At 38.3% G+C, this 23277-nt stretch overlaps 2 protein-coding genes and 1 long non-coding RNA gene across 8 annotated transcripts; all 3 read right to left on the reverse strand.

The window, feature by feature from the left end:
• Window positions 1–496: 496 nt before the first annotated feature.
• On the reverse strand, window positions 497–3132 carry LOC113006628 (uncharacterized). Of its 3 annotated transcripts, none has more exons than XM_080289656.1 (8): window positions 2914–3132; window positions 2377–2712; window positions 1956–2228; window positions 1571–1657; window positions 1439–1485; window positions 1096–1152; window positions 896–970; window positions 497–811 (listed from the first exon to the last, which is right to left on the reverse strand). In XM_080289656.1, exons 1-8 carry the CDS (start codon window positions 2972–2974, stop codon window positions 701–703), a joined length of 1047 nt encoding a protein of 348 aa, XP_080145782.1. In that variant the 5' UTR covers window positions 2975–3132; the 3' UTR covers window positions 497–700. The 3 variants fall into 3 exon arrangements, with proteins under 3 accessions (XP_080145782.1, XP_080145781.1, XP_080145783.1); XM_080289655.1 differs by having other exon boundaries at window positions 2377–2715; window positions 2914–3130; XM_080289657.1 differs by lacking the exon at window positions 1571–1657 and having other exon boundaries at window positions 2377–2715; window positions 2914–3127.
• An 853-nt stretch (window positions 3133–3985) lies between these two features.
• On the reverse strand, window positions 3986–11132 carry LOC145420415 (uncharacterized). 2 transcript variants are annotated; one of them, XR_013901717.1, is made up of 6 exons: window positions 10544–11132; window positions 10007–10342; window positions 9587–9858; window positions 8611–8712; window positions 8503–8531; window positions 3986–6654 (listed from the first exon to the last, which is right to left on the reverse strand). It is a non-coding gene; the product is annotated as an uncharacterized LOC145420415 (long non-coding RNA). The 2 variants fall into 2 exon arrangements; XR_013901716.1 differs by having other exon boundaries at window positions 10007–10345; window positions 10544–11131.
• Window positions 11133–15424: 4292 nt separating this feature from the next.
• On the reverse strand, window positions 15425–22710 carry LOC145420416 (uncharacterized). 3 transcript variants are annotated; one of them, XM_080289659.1, is made up of 9 exons: window positions 21799–22710; window positions 21246–21587; window positions 20845–21123; window positions 20419–20679; window positions 19860–19946; window positions 19653–19681; window positions 19376–19432; window positions 19149–19217; window positions 15425–19027 (listed from the first exon to the last, which is right to left on the reverse strand). In XM_080289659.1, the coding sequence occupies exons 1-9, from the start codon at window positions 21857–21859 to the stop codon at window positions 18911–18913; spliced, it is 1302 nt and encodes a 433-aa protein (XP_080145785.1). In that variant the 5' UTR covers window positions 21860–22710; the 3' UTR covers window positions 15425–18910. The 3 variants fall into 3 exon arrangements, with proteins under 3 accessions (XP_080145785.1, XP_080145786.1, XP_080145784.1); XM_080289660.1 differs by having other exon boundaries at window positions 20857–21123; window positions 21246–21590; XM_080289658.1 differs by having other exon boundaries at window positions 21246–21590.
• Window positions 22711–23277: the final 567 nt, after the last annotated feature.

The following is a 23277-nucleotide window of genomic DNA, read 5'->3' on the forward strand; positions in this document are numbered from 1 at the left end:
AGTAATAGAGAAACAACTCCACAGTTACCCAGCGCAGCTGACTTCACTGACTTTTTAGGTTGTTTAATTATTAAGATTTCTTATATTTGAAAAGTTTAGTACTCAATATAGTATTAATAAAAAAGCTGACCCACTGCCTTATGAAATAATGACATGTGATAAGTGTGGGTGTTACTGAGGGAGGTGTCATTTCTTGGTAGCAGCTCAAACTGTGTGTATGTGGAAATAGCAGCAGATGTCTGGTAGTTTCCTCTTTTTTAAAAATTAAACTTCAACATACACAACTTTGGCAGAAAAAGTCAAAAGACAAACGTGCTACTGAGGTCTGGTAATGTTCATGAAAATGCTATAAAAAGCTCAGTTTACACAGTCTTTTAACTATCACTGGCTTTTTTTACACAAGTTTCTGCTTTTGTTTCTCTATTAATTACAAGCAAGTAAATTAGCAGCACTGCAATAGTTCTAAATTCCAGTAAAGCACAGGAAAGAGCACACGTGTAATCCAATGTATTTAATTATTCATTAATTTATTTATTTTCCAAAACCATAAACAACAAATAAACAAAATAGACAGTAAAATAAACTAGATTTATTTTATAAACCCTTCAGTATACCCATGTAATGTTGAAGTAGACGATATAACTCTAAATATAAGATCCAAATAACAGTATTAAAACATGTAATCTTTAAATACAGTATCTTATTTGGTAATGGTGGAATACAGGTTGCTGGGATCAGTGGAGACTTCAAGAGAAGCTGAGGGAGCTTTCACTGTGCTGTATGTCACAGTGGTACCTTCATCATCGTGGACCTAAAAGGAAAAATGACACAACAAATTTTACCCAACACAAAACCTCATCATGCTGTGAATAATGTCACTCTCATAAACACTTACCTGAGCACTGGCCTTACTGTTGGCCTTCTTAGTGTAGTTGATGGAAGCATAGTTAACACCATCCTCAAGATCATCCTACACAGTGGACACAACAGAATGACACCTTTAAATAATTATATTAAATCGTTATCATCATATATCGAACAAAGATCATAGTTACTCTGAGAGTAACTATAACTCCTGATACTGTTTGATCTCACCATCTCCTGACTGTTTCCTGGATCAGACTGAATCTCAGCTGGGTTTAAACCTAATCCCTGCACAAACACAGGTAAGTAACATATGAATTACATATTTTATTCCATTACATACGTACATAAATATCAGTCCTGGGTTTACTACTACACCCAGGACTGGTAAAACATTAGAATTAGCTGTATTACGGAGGATTTAACATACTGATAGGCAGCTGTTTGTGATGTTTTACTTTGTTTATTTTACTTTGTTTGTTTATTTACTTTGTTTTTATGTTCATAATTGTATGTTCACATTATCTATTATGCCTATGTTTTTTACAGTAAAGCCATTGCCATCTTTACTTACTTCAGTGTTTAAACCAACAGCATTGTCTTCCCTTTGTGTTTTTTTCCCTGAAAAGAAATTTAATTTTCACACTGAAGTCTAAACTTTATTAAACAGTTGTTGGTGATATGTTTAATCTGGAAATGTTCGCACCTTTCATTTTCTTCCATATGACGAATGCTACAATAATTAAGAGTGCTACTAAACATGCAAGAACAATAATATACAGCAATGATGAACCTGTAAAACCAAATGATAATGTTAATGTGGTCACTGGTGCAGTTATGATGAGCTGAAAGCAACAAATTGTAGCAAGAGACTGAAACACACTGAGAGTGACTGAGCAAGGTAAAAAATGAATGATAAGACAAAGAGATGGACAGAAAGAAATATTTTGCCCATCTGAACAAATACACAAATTTAAAAAGAAGAGTGTGTTCACGTAATACAAACTTTGTTATCTTTACAACAGTCATGACAAACACAGGTGTGATATTTCTATTTTGTGTTATTGTGTTATTAAGGTTAATATTCTCACCTGTTGTCCCACCTGAGGACTGACGGCTGAAAGGAAACAGCTGCACTTTCCCATTGTTCATATTCATCACATTACACTTTAATGACTCAAAAAACTTCTGATTAAGGTGAGATGTTGTAAATGTCACAGTGGCAGTGCAGCCTGGTGGTGATATCTGCATGTCTGAGGATTTCTCTTCACCCTCATAGATCCACTGTACTGTGTGTGTACATGGATCATACTCCAACACAGAGCAGGACAAGATGACTGTACCATTGTTCTCATCTTCAGTCACTTCAGTCGTACAGATGGAGACATGTTGAGAGAGAAAAACAAACAATAAAGATAATTAACTTCATCACTGTGGTCATACTTACTGTAAGAGTTTAGTTTGTTTCTCTAACAGGATATTTCGATCTGAAAGGATGATGTAAATACTCACTGTCGATGACGGACAGAGAAGAACAGGATTTTCCACAGTGTTGTTGGTCTTGTGATGTGTAGTGTCTGCAGGTGTAGTGACCAGCATCATGAACTGTGATGTTCTTCATGACCAGAGAACAGTTTGCTGTAACACTCAGTCTGTCTGATGTATTTTTGTGCTTTTCTTCAATCAAACCGAGATGAATCAGCCTGACTGTGTCAGCAACATTCAAACGTCTGAAGATCCAGTCAGTTCTGCTACACTCAGGCTGACCAACTGTCACATTTTGACAAGGCAAAGTGACCTCATCACCAAGTCTGATCAGGAATGTGGGGCCATGTTGTCCAGTCACTGCTGCTGTGGAAAAGAGAAATACATTTGGAAAATAAACTGTAACATGGATATGACTGTGATGTTCATAGTTAGTGTGAGAATTAGCTCACCTCTGGTTTCAAAGGTTCAACAGAAAGTTGCAAACAAAACATGGCTGCCTCAGTTAGAGGATGAATGATGTAACATCAGGTTATTCATTTATAATGTGCTCTGTGTTCTTACCTTTAAACTGAAGCGTCAGTATCAGGAACAGAAACATTTGAATCCATCTGAACTCAGCCATCGTGCTTCTCCGTCTCTCTCAGTCTCTACTCTTGCTCTCACGTTCACAAGTGAGGCAGTAACAAAGATGAATACAGCACTGACTTCCTGCTCACTTCCTCATAGTGACATCAACAACACACTTGCTGGATGAATTTGGTTCTCAGTACGGAAGATCTCTAACTTGCCTGTGACGTTTAAACATCAAATATATGAAAAAGCTTTTCCACATTCTACGTTTATTCGATGCAATTTGCAAGTTTTTTGTTATTTCAGTACGTCACAGGGAGGACTCCAGTAGAGGAGAATAGAGGAAGTTAAACGTGTGAAAACTAAGAGCTGAAATAAATGTTTGCATGAACGCATCTCTTCTGTAAATGTAGTTTATTCTGCAAAAGCAGAAAGTGTGTTTGATCATGTTTCTCGCAGCACAAATTAGTTTGTGATGGAATTCAAGTCTTTACGTCCACAATGAAGCATAGTGATACTGCAGCAGTCACCACTTGGAGCAGCTAGATAAAAACACAGATAAGATGTATTAGTGGTCTGAGACCTTTTGGCACCTCATTGCACCAATGAAGTCATTTATTTCTGAGAAATGAAGGGGAAGTGTTTTGTTGAGACGGTTGGTACAACAGCAGCAGAGCTCTGGAGGGTTGAGCCTGTAATGATGACCAGATAAACACCAGAACCACAAATGGTTAACACACTGACGAGTTTGTCACTGGACTGTCTTTAGACTTCCCACCATCTTAAACACAACACGCCTGTTAATGTTGTTTCGAGATGTTTTACTGCAAGTGGTTTTTGATTTTTGTGAAACTATAGTAACTTAATTTCAAACTATGAGTAATGTTCACATGAAGCTCTGTTCCTGAATTACGCCTCGGTATGATTTGTTAAAACACAACAGTTACATTAATTACGGGTGCATTTATATGTTTTAGATAAATATCAGAGCTCATCACAAACAAATGTAGCCTCATCAGCATTAAAATAAAATAAATACACAAACAAATGAATAACTCTGTCATTATTTTTTTTTATTTATCAATATATTCAACTAGTGTCCTGTTTAATGTATTATTTTATTGCTCCTGTGCTTGAATCATGAAATAATTTAGCTAGTGAACAGACCGTAACATCTGATTGGTTACATGCGCTTTAGGGCGTGGACCTTCCCTCACAGTAAACCTTTGTATTATTGCTGTTTCTGTGTCACTAAATACACTGTGAAGAGTTGTTAGGCGCAGAGTGAAGAGGTGTGATCTTTAAATATCCGGTTGATTTGCCAACATAGAGCCTGTCTGAAAAAAATCTCCAGTGTTCTCGGAGATGTCAGGTCCCGTTAGTGTAACAGCTGCCTGGCTCTGCTCTGCTGCGGTCAGCTGACCTCATGATGTCCGCGGAGAGCAGCCCGCTCCTGGTGTTCCAGATGAACCGGTGAGGGTGAGACAGATGTGCTGTGGACTCAACTTTTCAGGAGCTGCTACTAAAGTAAATACTGAGAATACTTTGTGCACAAACAAACAAACAAACAAAAAAAATTTCTTAGGATGCTTTAAAGACAAAAATCCTCACAACTAAACTATGGCGCCATCTATGGCAACGTGCCATTCACTACAGCTAGATGAACCTGTGACACATCTGGAGCTGGTTTCATTCTAAGCTGAAAACTTCCTGTTTCATGTTCAATACATCAGACGTGATCTTTGTATTCTGCATTCTGCTTTTATTTACTGCTTCATTATAAATGGTCTATGAAATCAATCATCACAAACATCTAAACATTCTATTCAGATTTTTACAAAATCAAATATATTTGTTTAATAGTTTACAGCACGCTGCTCATTTTTCTTTTTGGATTTAGACACAAAATCAGCTCAGTTTCAAGTACAGGTAGAATGCATTCATTACAATGATTAATGGAAGTTGAAATAAAAATTTTCAACCATGTGTTAATTATTATTATTGTTATTATTATTATTATTTGACTATTATGTGAAGGTGACAAGGTTCAGTTAACTTTGCAGCTTTTTGATACTAAAATTACACTAATTTCAGTAGATAAAACCAAAAACATACATGATGACATAAAAACAGCTGCATAGGTCGTGTCTGATGAACTGAACATGAAACAGGAAATTCTTTTTGCTAAAATCTGGTCATAACTAATCGAGGTGTGGATGTTTCACAGGTTAATGTGATTGGACTGTCACTGCCACTGACCTTTTAAAACTATTTCACAGTAATGTGCCTTTTATAGCTGAGCATCCTACCAGTGTGCTCATAAAAATGTAAATGTATTTAAACAGAACAGGCAGTTAAGTATTTCATGTGATACTTTTATAGTAAAACATAATAATGAGGGCAAAATGGCAATAAAGCACACAGTGAAGTTAGACTCTTGTCATCAGTTACATTGCTGTCACAACCCATATGGAAAAGAAATAGTAAAAACTTATAAAAGACTTGCATAAGATGTGGCCTACTTCATATAATGGATCATATAAAGCTTATATGATTTACTCATGAAAGTGGCCACTTTCTCATTACTTTCATATATTGTTTTAGTAAGTATCCAAAACATACACGTTTCATTTATATGATTTTTCAAGCAATCTTATATCTGTTTTCACTCTTGTATGCTTTTCATACAAGTTTCACACAAGACAGATACAAACTTTATAAGATTTATATATATATATGTCTTTTCCATATGGGAATGTGAGCTGTCCACACACAAATGTACACACATGATAGAAAATGCTTCATAAATACTTTCAGTTATATTTTCACGAGTTATAACAAAAACAAGTTGTTACAGATCACATAACGCAGAGTGACGGATGATTTAAGAACTATCAGTCATTCAGACTCTGACAGGTAAATGATGCATCTACATGTTCATGTTAGATGAAGGTGAGATCAAACTGTTTCATTCAGATTTATATGCAGGTTAGAAATTACATTTGCTTTTTGATTATTATTATTGTTAAACAGAAGAAGTGGACTTTAAAGCAGGCTGTAACACTGGAATCAGGTTGAGAGTTTTATGACAAAGACTTTGAAAATGCAGGTGAGGGTGAATGGTTCCAGCTGCTGGGTTTGGTGAGCGGTGGAGGAAGAGCAGGCAGTTATTCCAGAACTGAGTATTTGATCAGGAGGAGGAAATTTAAAGAAATTTAAGATTAGTCAGAGGAGAAAACAGGAAATGCAAAGAAGTCAAGGTTCTTCTATGGAGACTGAGTGATGCTACAGACACACCTAACACAACAATCTAGAAATGACTGAGTGGATGAAAGTGTGTTTAAATGGCTGTGATTAGGTATTTGAGACAGATGTAGCTGATCAGTCTCTCTCTCACAAACACAACATATGGAGAGACAAAAAGAGTAAAAGCAGAGGGAGAGAGACGGTATGTAGCTCGACACGGGAGGTTTATGTGAACATGGCAGGAAACACTGTATGATAAAATCCTCATCTTACTGGATGAAAAGTGGAGTGTAAGGACATTGAAAATATTAAAATGATCTCGTGAGTCTGTGTTCTTCACATATAAAATGTGATGAGATGATCTTCAGCAGAAGTCACCTTGTTTCTTTGCTGAGTTGATGTTGATGATCAGTGGAGTCTGACAGAAGCAGAAGGGTCTCGAGAGTTTTCAAAGGTCACTGTACCGTCATCTTCATCATTCTGCACCTGTGGAAAACAACACAACACACTTTAGATTCTCTCATATAACTGATATTCATATGTTTGGACTGTTTGGAGTTTTCAGGTTTGTGTCTGCATCATCTCCGTACACAGATTATTTTTTCTTTAGAAAACCGTCACCCCCCCAAAAAAAATTATTTCCTGAGATAACATGTAATTTCACTCTAACAGTGAGCACAGTGTATTCTTCTCTTTAGTCTTCTCCTGTGTGTATGTTCACAGTTCATAGGAACAAATAACTGCATTTATCAGCTGTAGGGACCCAAAAGCAGACTCTACAAAACAAGCAGGCAGGATTTAACATGACATATTTACACTTGGTTGACAGCAGTCCAAGAGTACAAAGCTCCAGTGAAGACAAACAAAAAACAGAATCCCACTTACTGAGAACACACGGTAGAAAACAACAGAATACCTGAGAAGGAACAAAGAGGAGATAAATACACACAGGGAAAACTTGTGGAAGTGGAGATGCGGTACGGATAAACAGACACAATCACAGACAGGAAGTTTAACTGAAGCATGAGATTAACAAAATAAAACATGAAGTATATAAACAAGTAAATACTTAATGCAGAGATGAAGACTTGACTAGATACAAGAGAACACAGAAAACTAGGGCTGGGTATCGTCTCTGATTTCTTCTATTTAAGTCGATTTGAATCAGGGAAATTTTACCTCAGTCAAAATTGTTACAATTCTGACCACTTATCCATATTTTTACATCTATAAACAGAAAGCTGACACTTGTGAGACTTTATCAGAAGTGTAAGCATCACAGCAAATGCCTTTGTGTCCAAGTAACTGAGGATAAAACACAGAAAAACATGAAGGAGAGTTTCCTGGCCTGGCTAAAAATATTCTGCAATAGAACACAAACTGAAGAAAACCATGAATCTGCATATGAACATTACCAAATGCTGCTGAAGTGAAGCAGAGCAAAGTTACAGAGGTATTAATAGGGACACAGCTAAGCATTTCGCAATTTGGCAGAATTTTAAAAAGTTGAAATTTCTTCTGTATCGAACACCAGAAATGTGGCTTTCTTGTTGGAGGTCATTTTTGAAAAGAAAACCAACAACAACAACAACAACCAAAACAGCGGCCGTCAGCACTGTACACAATGGTAGGCTGGTGCGTAATAAGCAAACGAATAAAGCAGAAAACAGAGATTTGAGATGGGAAACACTGAGAGAGAGAGAGAGAGAGTGAGAGAGAGAGAGAGAGCTGTGTAGGAAGTGTGATTTTATCGTGGTGGGAATTAATAACAATATTTATCAAATGTGAAGCGTAGTTTGTATCTTCTTTCAGTGAATTTTGGTCAGAAAGTAATGAAACCTGTAGCATTAGAATCTGTGAGCCGGCGACGTGTCCGTGTACGTGGCGTCGGGTGAGAAAGCTGACAGCTCGCTGATTCTGATGTTTCAGGTCCGCACTTTGTGTGGAATCCATTATCTGCTCTCATTTACTGTTTTTGCTGTGTGGTGGTTGTTGAAATTAAAGTTTTAACCTGAGCTTCTGGTGTTTCTGGCAAAATACATTTAAATTTAAAAAGTTATTTAGGATTTTAATGAATCGATATCACGTTATTCAAGCTAAAATCGATTTTAATTGGAAAATTGATTACTGAAACCCACCCCGACACAAAACACAAAACACTTGGAAACAAAAAACTCTAAATAGATTTGTTGTTTAAATGTAAATTTGTGGAAATTCTTTAAAATTATCTTTATGTTGCATCCAATAAATTACAATTAAAGAAGATTTCAGAATCCAAAAACATAAAAACCATAATCATGATCAATTATCTGAATATTCAGTGTTTATACTCACAGTCCTTTTTTCCTTTTGTGGTTTGTTTACTAAAAGAAAAAGAGAGAGTAAATTTCAACTTCATCAACGCGTCTCTGGTATAAAAGTTTAATCTGTGAATGTTTTCACCTTTAGTTTTTGCCCACATGTTGACTGTAACAGCAGATATTAAGAGCGCTGCTAATCCCACAGACATAATGATGCATCTCAACAATGATGGAAAATCTGAATCTTCAGTTTTTGTTTCAGATTTTTGTTTTATGGAGAAAAAACAAAGATTTCACATATTATAAATACAGACAGTGTTATAGGTTGTAGTGAGTATATGTTTTGTGTGTTTACCTTTATATTTGCAATATTTAAATATCATTACAAAGTGTGGAATTGTTCTCACAAAAATAAACACTTAATATAAACATTTAGTACACCTTCAGCTGTACAGCTCCAGCAGAACAAATACAGATTTTTTTAAAAAGGTGTTCTTTTAGAAAAAGCTTTGTTACCTTTAAAACAATAACGATATTGCTGCTCTGTGTCACTGTGTGTTATTAAGGTTAATATGCTCACTATATGTCACACCTCACACATTACACAGTGATAACTCAAAAAAGCAGATGAAGGTGAGATGTTGTAAAGGTCACGGTGGCAGCGCTGCCTGAAGGTAATATCTGCATATCTGCGGATTTCTTTTCATTTGTTAAACTCCTTTAGTTTTTTTCCATGTGATGAATGATGAACAATTAAGAGTTTGCTAAACATAGAGGAACAATAACAGACAGATATAATGAATCTGTAAAACCAAATGATAATGTTAATGTGGTCACTGGTGCAGTTATGATGAGCTGAAAACAACAAATTGTAACAAGAGACTGAAACGCACTGAGAGTGACTGAGCAAGGTAAAAAATGAATGATAACACAAAGAGATGGACAGAAAGAAATATTTTGCCATCTGATGATTTATCCCCATCTGAACAAATACACAAATTTAAAAAGAAGAGTGTGTTCACGTAATACAAACTTTGTTATCTTTACAACAGTCATGACAAACACAGGTGTGATATTTCTATTTTGTGTTATTGTGTTATTAAGGTTAATATTCTCACCTGTTGTCCCACCTGAGGACTGACGGCTGAAAGGAAACAGCTGCACTTTCTTACTGTACTTATTCGTCACATTACACTTTAATAACTCAAAATCTTCTGATTAAGGTGAGATGTTGTAAATGTCACAGTGGCAGTGCAGCCTGGTGGTGATATCTGCATGTCTGAGGATTTCTCTTCACCCTCATAGATCCACTGTACTGTGTGTGTACATGGATCATGCTCCAACACAGAGCAGGACAAGATGACTGTACCGTTGTTCTCATGTTCAGTCACTTCAGTCGTACAGATGGAGACATGTTGAGAGAGAAAAACAAACAATAAAGATAATTAACTTCATCACTGTGGTCATACTTACTGTAACATTTTAGTTTGTTTCTCTAACAGGATATTTTGATGTGAAAGGATGATGTAAATACTCACTGTCGATGATGGACAAAGAAGAACAGGATTTTCCACAGTGTTGTTGGTCTTGTGATGTGTAGTGTCTGCAGGTGTAGTGACCAGCATCATGAACTGTGATGTTCTTTATGACCAGAGAACAGTTTGCTGTAACACTCAGTCTGTCTGATTTATTTTTGTGCTTTTCTTCAATCAAACCAAGATGAATCAGCCTGACTGTGTCAGCAACATTCAAACGTCTGAAGATCCAGTCAGTTCTGTTACACTCAGGCTGACCAACTGTCACATTTTGACAAGGCAAAGTGACCTCATCACCAAGTCTGACCAGGAATGTGGGGCCGCGTTGTCCAGTCACTGCTGCTGTGGAAAAGAGAAATACATTTGGAAAATAAACTGTAACATGGATATGACTGTGATGTTCATAGTTAGTGTGAGAATTAGCTCATCTCTGGTTTCAAAGGTTCAACAGAAAGTTGCAAACAAAACATGGCTGCCTCAGTTAGAGGATGAATGATGTAACATCAGGTTATTCATTTATAATGTGCTCTGTGTTCTTACCTTTAAACTGAAGCGTCAGTATCAGGAACAGAAACATTTGAATCCATCTGAACTCAGCCATCGTGCTTCTCCGTCTCTCTCAGTCTCTACTCTTGCTCTCACGTTCACAAGTGAGGCAGTAACAAAGATGAATACAGCACTGACTTCCTGCTCACTTCCTCATAGTGACATCAACAACACACTTGCTGGATGAATTTGGTTCTCAGTACGGAAGATCTCTAACTTGCCTGTGACGTTTAAACATCAAATATATGAAAAAGCTTTTCCACATTCTACGTTTATTCGATGCAATTTGCAAGTTTTTTGTTATTTCAGTACGTCACAGGGAGGACTCCAGTAGAGGAGAATAGAGGAAGTTAAACGTGTGAAAACTAAGAGCTGAAATAAATGTTTTCATGAATGCATCTCTTCTGTAAATGTAGTTTATTCTGCAAAAGCAGAAAGTGTGTTTGATCATGTTTCTCGCAGCACAAATTAGTTTGTGATGGAATTCAAGTCTTTACGTCCACAATGAAGCATAGTGATACTGCAGCAGTCACCACTTGGAGCAGCTAGATAAAAACACAGATAAGATGTATTAGTGGTCTGAGACCTTTTGGCACCTCATTGCACCAATGAAGTCATTTATTTCTGAGAAATGAAGGGGAAGTGTTTTGTTGAGACGGTTGGTACAACAGCAGCAGAGCTCTGGAGGGTTGAGCCTGTAATGATGACCAGATAAACACCAGAACCACAAATGGTTAACACACTGACGAGTTTCTCACTGGACTGTCTTTAGACTTCCCACCATCTTCAACACAGCACGCCTGTTAATGTTGTTTCGAGATGTTTTTCTACATAGTACATACACAACCCCACACTACTAGACTCTTACATCTGATTGGTTACAGGCGGTGCAAGGTGTGGACCTGGGTCAGACAGTTTTCCCAGAGTGCATTTCGTAGGAAATCAGAAGCAGCAACGGTGGAGGAAATTGTCCCAGCACAGAGTAAATAATGTTTTGCAATGCCGCTGTTTCTGTGTCACCAGATACACGTTTAAGAGTTTTCAGGCCAGAATATAGCCTTATAATCTTTAAATATCTACTTGATTTGATCAAATTAGTGATGGTGTGATGAAGCTCTGTGAATGTGTCCAAATTTTCAGCAGCTTTTTCAGACTATAAGGCGCACATAAAATCCTTTAGTTTTCTCAAAAAGTTGACAGTACGCCTTATAATTGGGTGCAACTTATGTATGAATTCTGGCCGTGCTTACTGACCTTGAACCGATTTTATGTCGTACACGGTGCTCAAAAATCTGTCAAAAAATGTTTTAATAAAACTTTGGTAAGCTACGAATCCTTGATGGATTGTCTTAACATTACGGCTACAGATGTCAGGAGTCTAGCGGAGTAATACGTATTATGCTTAAACATAATATTACTATATTGTGTGTGTATAAGGACCCCGAAATGGCACCTGTTAAGAGACAAACATATTTACGAACCGTATTTCAAACTCAAGGCCATCAGTCACGCAGGAGAACATGGAAATAGAGCAGCTGCGAGAGAATTCAACATTAATGAGTCAATAGTAGTTTGAATCATCTGACTGTTTTGTTTTGCTTAAATCAGTCCCAGAGAGGATGGTTAGTTTGCTGTGTGTCTGTGTATTGACATTGTATAGAACCTCTTATAGGCATTCGATATCCGCTGGTATGAAGCCCACATTTATTATCAAACAAGAGCTGCTGTAAATTGAGTGCACTTCCAAATACCGATTTTTTTGGACCATAATGCGCATTAACACTAGCATCCCCAGGCTTCTACCTTTCTACCTATAAAACCCGAGAGCAGCCAAATCACGAATAAATTCTTTACAAATCCTACCATGTGAATTCATGGATTTTTTTTTCACATTCTGTCTCTCACAGTTGAAGTGTACCTCTGGTGCAAATTACTGACCTCTGTCATCATTTTAGGTGGGGGAACTTGCACAATCGGTGGCTGACTAAATACTTTTTTGCTCCACTGTAGTTTTGGACACCTGGGAGGTCTTTAAGGATTTCAGCCATCATTTTCTGAAAAGCTGAGGGGGCAGAGGCCAGTCCATAAGGTACTCTACAGAATCTGAAGAGTCCATCATGTGTAATGAATGCTGTCAAATCTCTGCTATCTTCATGCAGCGGCAGCTGGTAGTATGCATTTGCAAGATCAATTGTAGAAAACACTTTTGCACCCTGTAAGCTGGCAAACAATTCATCCACATGTGGTAAGGGGTAGCAATCAGTGATCACAGCTTTGTTTGGTTCACGGAGGTCTGCACACAGCCTTATTCCACCAGTTTTCCGTCCTGTCACAACAATTGGGGATACCCATGGTGATGCATCAATCCGTTCAATGACACCAGCTTTGAGTAAACGATCCAGTTCTGCTGAAACTGAAGCCCTCACAGCAAACGGGAGACGTCGCAGCTTCTGACGCACAGGTTTGACTGTTGGGTCAACTTTCACTTTATGCACAAAGGCACGCACACAGCCAATGTCTGGGGCAGCAGGGATGCAAGAAGCAGGTGATGGATTTGTAGACATCACAGAAGCAGTAGGATCAGTACATGGAGGTAGAACAGTATTGCCTGCCATGATGACATTCAGCGCTTCCATCAGATCTCTTCCAAGAAGAGGAGTTCCTTTCCTTACAACAAAAAACACAGCAGAGGCAGATGCATTTCCTCTGCTCACTGTGACTTGCAGGCAGCCTAACACAGGGATTGTTTTCTTCGTGTATGTAACTAGTTGAAGGTCAGGTGGTTTTAGTGGCGTACCACTGAAGTGCTCTTCATAGATGTGGTTAGGCAGGATAGAAACTGCAGAACCTGTGTCCACAATCAGTTCAATGTCCTTAGCTGATGAGGTAGGTGTTCTCACATTTATGCAGCATTGCAATCCTTTTGATGCATGAGAAGGATCTGTTAAGTAAAGGACTGTGAGTTTTGGTAAATGGACTTCCCGTACATCTCTTGTCTTGGATGAGCAGCAGACACAAGCAAAATGTCCAATTTTATGACACAGTTTACAAGTAGCTTTGGCAGCAGGACACTGACGAAAGTTGGCTAAATGACTGTTTGAACCACATCTAAAACAGTTCTTAGATGTTTTTGTTGCATGAGATGGCTTTGCAGGGTGAGCATTGTACTTATGTTTCCTCTGCATGGAGTGCGAGTGAGACTGCACAGCTTGGACCGGGGTACTACTGTCTGCAGCTATGGATTTAGCTTGTTGAACTGCAGATTCCATTTGTGTTGCCAGTGTAACAGCTTTATCTAGTGTCAAATCAGGTTCCAGCAAGAGTCTTTCTCTTATGCTGGGGCTAGACACATGTTCAACTAGCTGATCATGGATCATTTCTTCTGTCCTGTCATCAAACTCACATTTAGAAGCAAGGTCACGCAAGCTGGCCACATACTGGATAACAGTCTCATGTGAAGCTTGTGTTCGCTGTCTGAAAGCATGTCTTTCCACAACAACATTTACCTTGGGTGAAAAGTATTGTTCTAGGGCAGTAACAGCAGAGGCGAAAGTGTCACCTGTGTTTGGCAGTGAGTAGAAAATCCTTTGTCCCTCAGTTCCTAAGCAGTGAAGTAAAGTAGCTCTTCTTCGTGCTTCAGGCCAAGCATTCCCTGTTGCATTGATCACAAGCAAATAATTGTTGAACATACGCATCCACATGTTGAATGGCAAAGCAGGATCTCCAGGGCAAGGCAAAAACATCGGCGGCGGATGGACGTTTGCAGTCATGATGACTCAGCAAAAAAACTCAAAGCAGAAAAAAAAAACCATGCAGGGGTTACTCGTCGCCAAAATGTAGTAGCGGCCGGTAATAAACCAATCCTCATGAAGAACAGTGCTCTTTAATGAATTCAGCACAGACTAACATCGAAGAGGTAGCAGTGACACACATCAGTTATCAGCTAGCCATCTAACTGTATTCTATCTCTAAACCTTTACTGACTCCGCTTTACTCTTATTTTGCGACACCACCCTCTAGTGGTGCAATATGATATAAACATATTACAGAACACAACATCTCTGTGTAGGCCTCCAGGATATTGGACTAGAAGATATTATTTAATCCTTCACGGCTCACATGTTTTATATTTTAGATTCTTCAAAATAGCCACCCTTTGCTTTGATTACTGTTTTACACACTTGTGCCATTCTCTCGATGAGCTTCATAAGGTAGTCTCCTAAAATGGTTTTCCAACAGTCTTGAATTAGTTCCCAGAGATGCTGAACACTTGTTGGCTCTTTTGCCTGCTGTCCATCAGGATATATCCATTAGGTTTAGGTCAGGTGTCTGTGGAGGTCAGGCCATGTGACACAGCACTCCATCACTCTCCTTCTTGGTCAAATAGCCCTTACCCAACCTGGAGGTGTGTTTGGGTCATTGTCTTGTTGAAAAAGCGGACTAAAGAGGACCCTGAAAAAGAGGTCCAAATAAGCACAAACCGGATGGAACAGCATGTCACTGCAGGATGCTGTGGTAGCCATCCTGGTTTAGTTTTAAATAAATCCCCAACAGTGTCACCAGCAAAGTACCCCTACACCATCACACCTCACACCACTGTGAAGCACCTCCATGCTTCACAGTGGGAACCATGCATGTAGAGACAATCCATTCACCTTATGTGCTTGGCACAAAGACATGATGGATGGAGGGAAAGATCTCAAATTTGGACTCATCAGACCAAAGCACAGATTTCCAGTGGTCTGATGTTCATTGCTTGTGTTTCCTTGCCCAAACAAATCTCTACTGCATCTTGCTTTTCCTTAATCATTGTTTCTTAGCAGTGTCGTGAAATCGATCAATGTAGAGCAGTGTCACAAACCACGGAGGCCCCAGAAAAGTGCAATCAAACGGTGAGTTTATTAACAGCTCGGAGAAAACATCAACATATGTCTTCTGACCAAAATACATGTTGTGGATACTTATAAAGCAGTGGGGTACACGCCCCCATGGCCTCAATTACAGATTAAAATAGGTTCCAGACATTAGTCACAGTTAATGGTACATCTTGTACATCTTTAATGGCTATAAACAGACATAGAACTTCTCATTTTGATAACACCTTCCATACAAGGTAATAATCTCAAGCCCTCAGAGTGTCTGAGGGCTGGTTATCGCCTCCAGTCATCTGTTACCAAATAGAATAAAATATAGTAAGACACCAAATGAGTTAAGGCCTCAGGCCTGACACATTCCTAGATTATATGTATTATATGTACTGCAAGCATGCATTGCAGTTATCCTTCTATGTTCTAGTTTCCCTCAGCATGTATCACCTGGACAGTCACGCCAGTGAAGCTTAATGAACCGAACATCAACTCAAAATAAGCACAGATATGCAATGTGTATAAAATACTTCCAACCGTACTTGTAATAAAAGTTAACATAATGGAAGGATCCTCAAATGGACATCTTCAATCAACAACTTTAATGCAGTATCAATACTGTGAGAAATATTATTAAATGGAATAATGCTGTAAAGAATGTTATTAATGCAGTTATAATGATGCAGATTATATGGCAGCAATAATAGAATTTCTGTATCTCCACAGCAGCTATTTGACAATAAAGGCCTGGTTTACACAGTCTCCTCTGAACAGTTGATGTAGAGATGTGTCTGCTACTGGAACTTTATCTGGGCTCTAATCTGTGGAGATGTTAACTTGCAATTTCTGAGGCTGGTAACTCAATTCATCCTCAGCAGCAGAGGTAACTCTTGGTCTTCCTTTCCTGGTGTGGTCCTCATGTGAATCAGTTTAGTCTTAGCGTTTTATTGTTTTTGCGACTGCACTTGAGGACAGATTCAAAGTTTTATCAATTTTCCTGACTGCATGCTAACTGTCTGGTACATTGTTTTCATTTGTCTTTTTACTGGAGCTTTTTTGGATGTGTTTTCATTAGAAAACATAAAAGACAAGGAGAAACTATTTATAGATTATATGGCAGTTCTGCAGCACTACATACATATATCAAAAATAAATAAGGAGTTTATATTTACACTGTGGCTTTACTGCATATATTAAATATTGCACTGTAATTATGGTAATTTGCATAGTCTGTGTATAGAGGGGAGTAGTCAGCGCATGTTTAAGTTCAGGGTGGTTATGGCTTTTGGAAAGAAACTATTGTTGAGTCTGTTAGTCTTTGTACTTTTGCACCCATACTGCCTCCCTGAGGGCAGCAGGTTGAACAGGTCAAAACCAGGGTGGGAGCTGTCCTTGATGATGTTTGTTGCTCTGCTGAGGCAGTGTGAGGTATAAAGGTCCATCAAGGAGGGAAGGGGGCAGCCAATGATCTTCTGTGCTGCCTTAACTACTCTCTAAAGACCTCTCTGTCTGCCATGTTGCAGTTGCCGTACCTTACTGTGATATAGCATCTCAGCAGGCTCTCAATGGACGAGCAGCAGAATGTCAGCAGCACGTTTGAGTCCAGGTTATACTTCCTGAAGACCCTCATGGTAAGTAAAGTGAATTGCCAACATTGTGCTGTCCTAGTAACGAGTTCCTCTTCCGTTATCAAACTCTCTCTTTGACAACATCAACACGAAACTGTGCAAGAGGAAGTTGTAAAAATCTTAAAAATAAAGCACCTAACCATCCATCTATCTATTCTCTTCTGCTTATCGTTATCAGGGTCTCAGGGAGGAGATGGAGCCTGTCCCAGCTGTCATCAGGTGAGAAACGAGGTACACCCTGGTCAGGTCACCAGTCTGTTGCAGGGCTAAAACACTTAACTGTCTTAAATTAAAATTTAAGAAATTTAGTTAAATGCTTTCATTATTGCAGCTCTTTTGTAGAAAGCTTTTGTGAGCACACATGGAAACAGAGCAAAAGTCAGTCTCATTACCCTCAAGAATTTATCTTACTCACTATCAAACATTGCAATACTGCTGCAGTCACCACTGCTAGCAGCTAGATGAGAGCACAAAAAAAGATGTGTTAGTGATCTGTGGGCTGATGCTTCCTCATCGCACTTCTGAAGTTTAATTTTATCTTTTTCTGAGAAGTGAAGGGGGAAGTGTTTTGGTCAGAATGTGGGTACAACAGCAGCAGAGCTCTGGAGGTTTGAGCCTCTCATGATAACCACATAAAAGTCAGAAACACAAATGGTTAACACACCCAGTAGTCTATAAGAAGCGTCTTTAGGTCCTCATCATTTTTCTGGAGTTTGCTAAATTGCTAAGACTGAATAAATGTTCACTACAGTTCAAAATTCAGATTAGCAGCAGTTTTTCTTCATACAGCTTTTAGTGAATCAGGCTAAACAATACTTAACCACTGCCTTTAATGTCCTGTTTTCAGTCACATTGGTTAATGTGACTGAAAACTGACTAAAAACATTTTTGTTTCTATTAGTTTTAGTGTTCTTACTATTATAACCAACAATGAAAAAAGGAGACTGGCCATGTGTTGGATTTATGTAAGCATCTTTGTCATATTTAACACCTCATTTTAAGTTGATTGTTTAAGTTGCTGCCAAAGCAAAGCATCTGTGTTCATCCAATGTCCACTATTAAATTAAATAAATCCAACATTATCTTTTTTCAGTGAACACTTCAATATGTGCAGTTGTAACAAAATGACACAGGCTCTAAAGTGGTTTCTTCTTAAAATGAAGAAAGTATCTGGATCCTTTATTTAAAGCATTTATTTACAGTGGCAAAAAAAAATTTATTAGTACTTTTTCTTCTTTTTGTCCGCACTGTTCAGGATGCATTTGAAGCTGCGCCTTAGACAGTAATGATGTCATGTACTGTGATAGGATGCTATCAGCTAAACTTTTATGACCAGCAGCAAACAGAAAAGGTTTCTTGGAATAAAACGTCAACACATACCCCTCTGGCAGAAACAGTTTAGGTCAAAACAGAAATATATATGTGTGGTAACATGTCTGTTTTTGAAACATAAATGATTTTCAGTTTGGTGTCTGTAGCTCAGGTGTTAGAGCAGGTCAGCTACTAACCAGAAGGGTGGTGGTTTGATCCCAGTCTGCTCCAGTCTGCATGCCAAATATTCTTGGGCAAGATACTAACCCCATGTTGCTCTCCGATGCTTCCATCGGAGTGTGAATGAGTATTAATGTTAGATAGGGAGCACTTAACTGCTTGGGTGAATGAATTTGTTGTATAAAGCACTTTGAGTGCTCTGAAAGAGTAGCTATATAAAAGTGTTATATAAGTCCATTTACCAAAACAATATTATGTTATTAGTTCAAAACAACCAATACGTAAGACAAAAAAAAATAACCCATGACTTTTCACATTCACTCTCTCATCTAAAAAGTGAAACAGCATCTACCATATCTCTTTTCATGAGCATCATCCTACTTCTTTACATCATTGATGGTGGAATAGAGGTGGTTGGGATCATCTCCAGCAGAAGAGGAGACAGCTTTCACTGTGCTGTAGGTCACAGTGTCACCTTCATCATGACCACGGGACTATAGGAAAACATTACAGAACAAAAAAAAAAAAACATTACAGAGCAAGACAAGACATAAGGCTCTTTGAAAATCATGGTCTTACTGCTAACATCATCCCCACAAATATTAAAAATCTCACCCGGGTTTTACTCCTGGTCCTCTTGGGAAAGCTGATGGAGACGTAGGAAACACCATCATCAGCTCCAGCCTACACAGTGAAGACAAAATAACATCTGCTCAGTGATGTCAGTTTGGTTTAATACAGTTCAGTTCTGGTTCCTCCTCATCATCATAACCATGACTTTTCTGTTAAAATGAAACAAATATTTAGTGCAAATTTATACTGAGATTAGTGTGCAACCTCACCCTGGTTTGATTGGTTCCTGGTCCAGACTGAGTCTCTGCAGCGTTTAAGCTCAGTCCCTGCTCACAAACAGAAGAGTAACTGTGTAAAGATCTAAATGTTACTTAAATAGTTAAACATTCTCAGTGAGGAGCTGATTCAGCTCACTTGCAGCTTTGTCAGCTGTTCTGTTTCTGATGGTAAATCCTGTATTTTATTTAGTCATTTAGAGGCATGAAGTCACCTCTAAAAGTTTATTAGCTCAATCTCATATGAAACAATGGAACTATTCGAACTCACAGTGTTGCCGGCCAGCTGCCCTTCTTTTCCTGAAAAAGAAAAAAAACAAAAAAAACCCCACTGCGATTAGTTTCACATTAAAAATCCATTTTTTGCCTGTTTGCTAACGATCCCAATCTACAAAATAAGAAATCTCTTCAATTCACCATTTTCACATTCTTAACATTAGTTATATTATGTTAAACTATAATCTGGGGATGCTTTTACCTTTATGTTTCTTCCATCTGATGACCACAACAATTATTAAGAGTGCTGATAAACCAACGGGAAGGATAATGAGCCATAATAACAAACCTGAAAAGAGAAAGGTACACCTTGAAGCTGTGAACATACATTTTCCCGTAGTGACCACTTCCTGTCAGCGCTCACTGTCTGTAGGCCTGTGTGAAGGAGCTCTAACTAAATGTCCACCCAAAGCCCAGAGTCCACCTGACATTCAGACTTTAAATTTTAAAATCACAACTGTCACTGAATGTCTCCACCCAAGTGTCAGTCGGATATTCAGACATTTGCTGTTGATTTTGACTTTGTGACGTTTTCACCTAAAGAAATGTAATTACAAAATCAAATAAAGAATGATTGTAAGAAAAAAATAAACACCAAGCTGTTTTTAAAAGAATAGATAATGTGGAGAGGTGCAATATGTAACAATCAAACCAGTCAAAGCATCACTGTGAGGGGATTTGAACACATTCTTAACAGTTTATTGCTCGACAACTTGAATTTAAAGGGTCTGAACTATAAAGCAAATTTCAGATGTCACTACCTTGTGAGGATTTTTTTGATTCTAGAGAAGATTTTGTTGATCTCATTGTTGTTGTTGTTGTTCTCATTGTTGTTGTTGATCTCATTGTTGTTGTTGTTGTTGTTGTTCTCATTGTTGTTGTTGATCTCATTGTTGTTGTTGATCTCATTGTTGTTGTTGATCTCATTGTTGTTGTTGATCTCATTGTTGTTGTTGATCTCATTGTTGTTGTTGTTCTTGTTGTTGAGGTAAATTTTGCAGTCGTTGATTTTGTGTTTTCACCTAAAGAAAGAAATGAAATAACAAAATAAAACAAAAGTATTCAAATAAAAAAACCTGCAAACTACATTTACAAAAACAGATAATGTAGAGCGCTGCTATAACTAATAATCATGTCAGTTAAACACGTCTGCTCATCACTGTGAAGCGATTTGAACATAATCTCACCTGTTTTCTCACCTGAGGACTTGAGTTTGAAGGGAAACAGTTGTTCTTCTTTAGTGTAATCATCTGTCACTTTGCACTTCAATGAATTATAAAACTGTGACTTCCGATCACGGTGAGATCTTTTAAATGTCACAGTCACAGAGCAGAAACCTGGTTTGATCTCCACGTCTGATATTTTCTTTTTACCCTCATGCAGCCACTCCACTGTGTGTCTACAGTGTCCATGTGTCAGCACAGAGCAGTTCACAATGACTTTATTGTTGTTCTCATGTTTAGTCACTGGTGAAGATGGAGATATGGAAAGAGAAAAACAACAGAGCATCATCACTGTAATAAATACTGCTGTAATATTTCAGTTTGTTCCAAGTTTGAACTAAAAACATTATGATGTAAATACTCACTGTTAATAACAGACAGATTAATCATAAAGCCTGGACCTTCTTGTTGTCCTCCTCTTGTTTTGTACTGTTTGCAGGTGTAACGACCAACATCCTCAGCTTTGACCTTCTTTATAAGCAGAGAACAGTTCGCTGTAACACTCAGTCTGGTGTATTCAGCTTTAACATTTTCATTAATCTGTCCATGAACAACCAGCTCTACTGTTGCTGTCTGTCTTGAATCAGTGAACATCCAGGTAGTATAGCTGCAGTCATGTTGACCATCTATCACATTTTCACAAGACAAAGTGATGTCATGTCCAGCTCTGGCAGCTCTGAAGGAGGACAAAGTCTGTCCTGTTGTTTCTGCTGAGGATAGGAGAGTGAAATGTGACAAACTATAACATGAACACTGCAGTTAGATTAACAGTTCGTTTAAGGATTATTTTACATCATTTATTTCTCATCTTTTCTTTCCAAGAGTCCAGAAAACTCAAAGTTACAAAGCAAACACGTCTCTCTCAGTTAAAGGAAGAACAGACTATTGTGTGTGTGTGTGTGTTCTGTGTTTCCTTACCTGTAATCTGAAGCATCAGCAGCAGGAAAGAAGACATTTGAATCCACATGACTGCAGCCATCGTACTTCTCTGTCTGTCAGTCTCTACTCTCTGCTCTCACATTGACAAATGAGACAGTCTCAGACATGAACACAGCTTCAACTTCCTGCTCACTTCCTCATCAGTGGTTTACTCTTCATCACTTGTTCTGAATTTATTTGTTTTACAGCCTTCAAATGTTTTTGTCCTCCCTCTCTCTTCATTTGTCATGTCTGAGTGTGGGCAGGCAGGAAGGGAGGACCCAAAATGCAGGACTCACTGAGGCGGAAGTAATTCAAAACACACAGCTTTATTGCTGGTAAGAAGCAGAACAGAAAAACACTAACTAAACTGGAAGAACGGAATAAGTAGGCAGGAAGGCTGGCTGGCAAACGGAGCACACAGAGGAAGCGAGGGTGAACAGACGTTAACGATGCGACACCGAGTAGGGGAAGACACAGACACTAAATACAAGAGGTGAACGGAGCAAAGAGGAAACAGCTGGGAGACACGGCTGACATTGATTACACTGACGAGACAGGGAGAGCACAAAGCTGAACGCACTGACAAAGGACACAGACCTACAAAATAAAACAGGAAGCACACGCCAGACAGAGACAGACTCGTAAACAGGCATAATGACGTCATGGACAAACAGAGGGACATACGGGCAGAGAAGACTAAGCACAGGCAACCTAAACCAAACATAAGGGCAAGATAACAAACCTAAACCAGAAATAATCATCATCGTCATCAACATCATCATCAGATAACTAAAGAATCAGAATATAATTGTAATCAAAACAGTATCACCAGAGAATAACTAATCCATAATGCAAAAATAAACCAAAACATAAGAAACTCAAAATGCTGGGTCGACCCGACCCAGGACCGTGACATCATTCATAAAATGAATAATTGAGCTTTTAACAAGAATATGTGTTGATGCCCACAATGAAATATGTTGATACTGCAGCAAACACCACTGCAGCAGCTGGATAAGGACACAGATAAGATGTGTTAGTAGTCTGAGGCCTGCTGTGCATCATTGTATCTATGAAGTCATTTTTCTTCTGAGAAGTGAAGGGGAAGTATTTCTGTGAGAATGTGGGTACAACAGCAGCAACGCTCTGGACGTGTGAGCCTCTAAAGTTGACCACATAAACATCAGAAACACAAATGGTTCACGCACTGATGGACTAACAGAGCTGCCCTTAAGTCCTCAACATTTTATTTTTGCTGAGCTGTGGATTTGAAAACACACATTAAATGACACACACGAGTAAACCTTTTTTTTAATTTGCAAAATTACTTAGACTGATTAAATGTTCACAAATGACAAATGTTAACACACTGATGAGAGAGTGACTGTCATTATTGTCGCCGTCATTTTGAACGTGTGGAACGTTGATTTAAGTCAGTTTTTAGAATACAAATTCATTACATTCATTTCAAGGTGT

This window comes from Astatotilapia calliptera, chromosome 15, assembly GCF_964374335.1.
Source record: "Astatotilapia calliptera chromosome 15, fAstCal68.1, whole genome shotgun sequence".
Taxonomy (NCBI): Eukaryota; Metazoa; Chordata; class Actinopteri; order Cichliformes; family Cichlidae; genus Astatotilapia; species Astatotilapia calliptera.

Coding starts and splice junctions, on each gene's coding strand:
- LOC113006628 (XM_080289655.1), bottom strand. CDS start 2,974: ATGGCTGAGTTCAGATGGATTCAAATGTTTCTGTTCCTGATACTGACG. Junction 2,716..2,913: donor ACTGACGCTTCAGTTTAAAG/GTAAGAACACAG, acceptor TCTTTTCCACAG/CAGCAGTGACTGGACAACAT. Junction 971..1,095: donor CAGGAAACAGTCAGGAGATG/GTGAGATCAAAC, acceptor TCCACTGTGTAG/GATGATCTTGAGGATGGTGT.
- LOC145420416 (XM_080289658.1), bottom strand. CDS start 21,859: ATGGCTGCAGTCATGTGGATTCAAATGTCTTCTTTCCTGCTGCTGATG. Junction 19,682..19,859: donor CAGATGGAAGAAACATAAAG/GTAAAAGCATCC, acceptor TTTCTTTTTCAG/GAAAAGAAGGGCAGCTGGCC. Junction 19,433..19,652: donor GGCAGCTGGCCGGCAACACT/GTGAGTTCGAAT, acceptor GTTTGTGAGCAG/GGACTGAGCTTAAACGCTGC.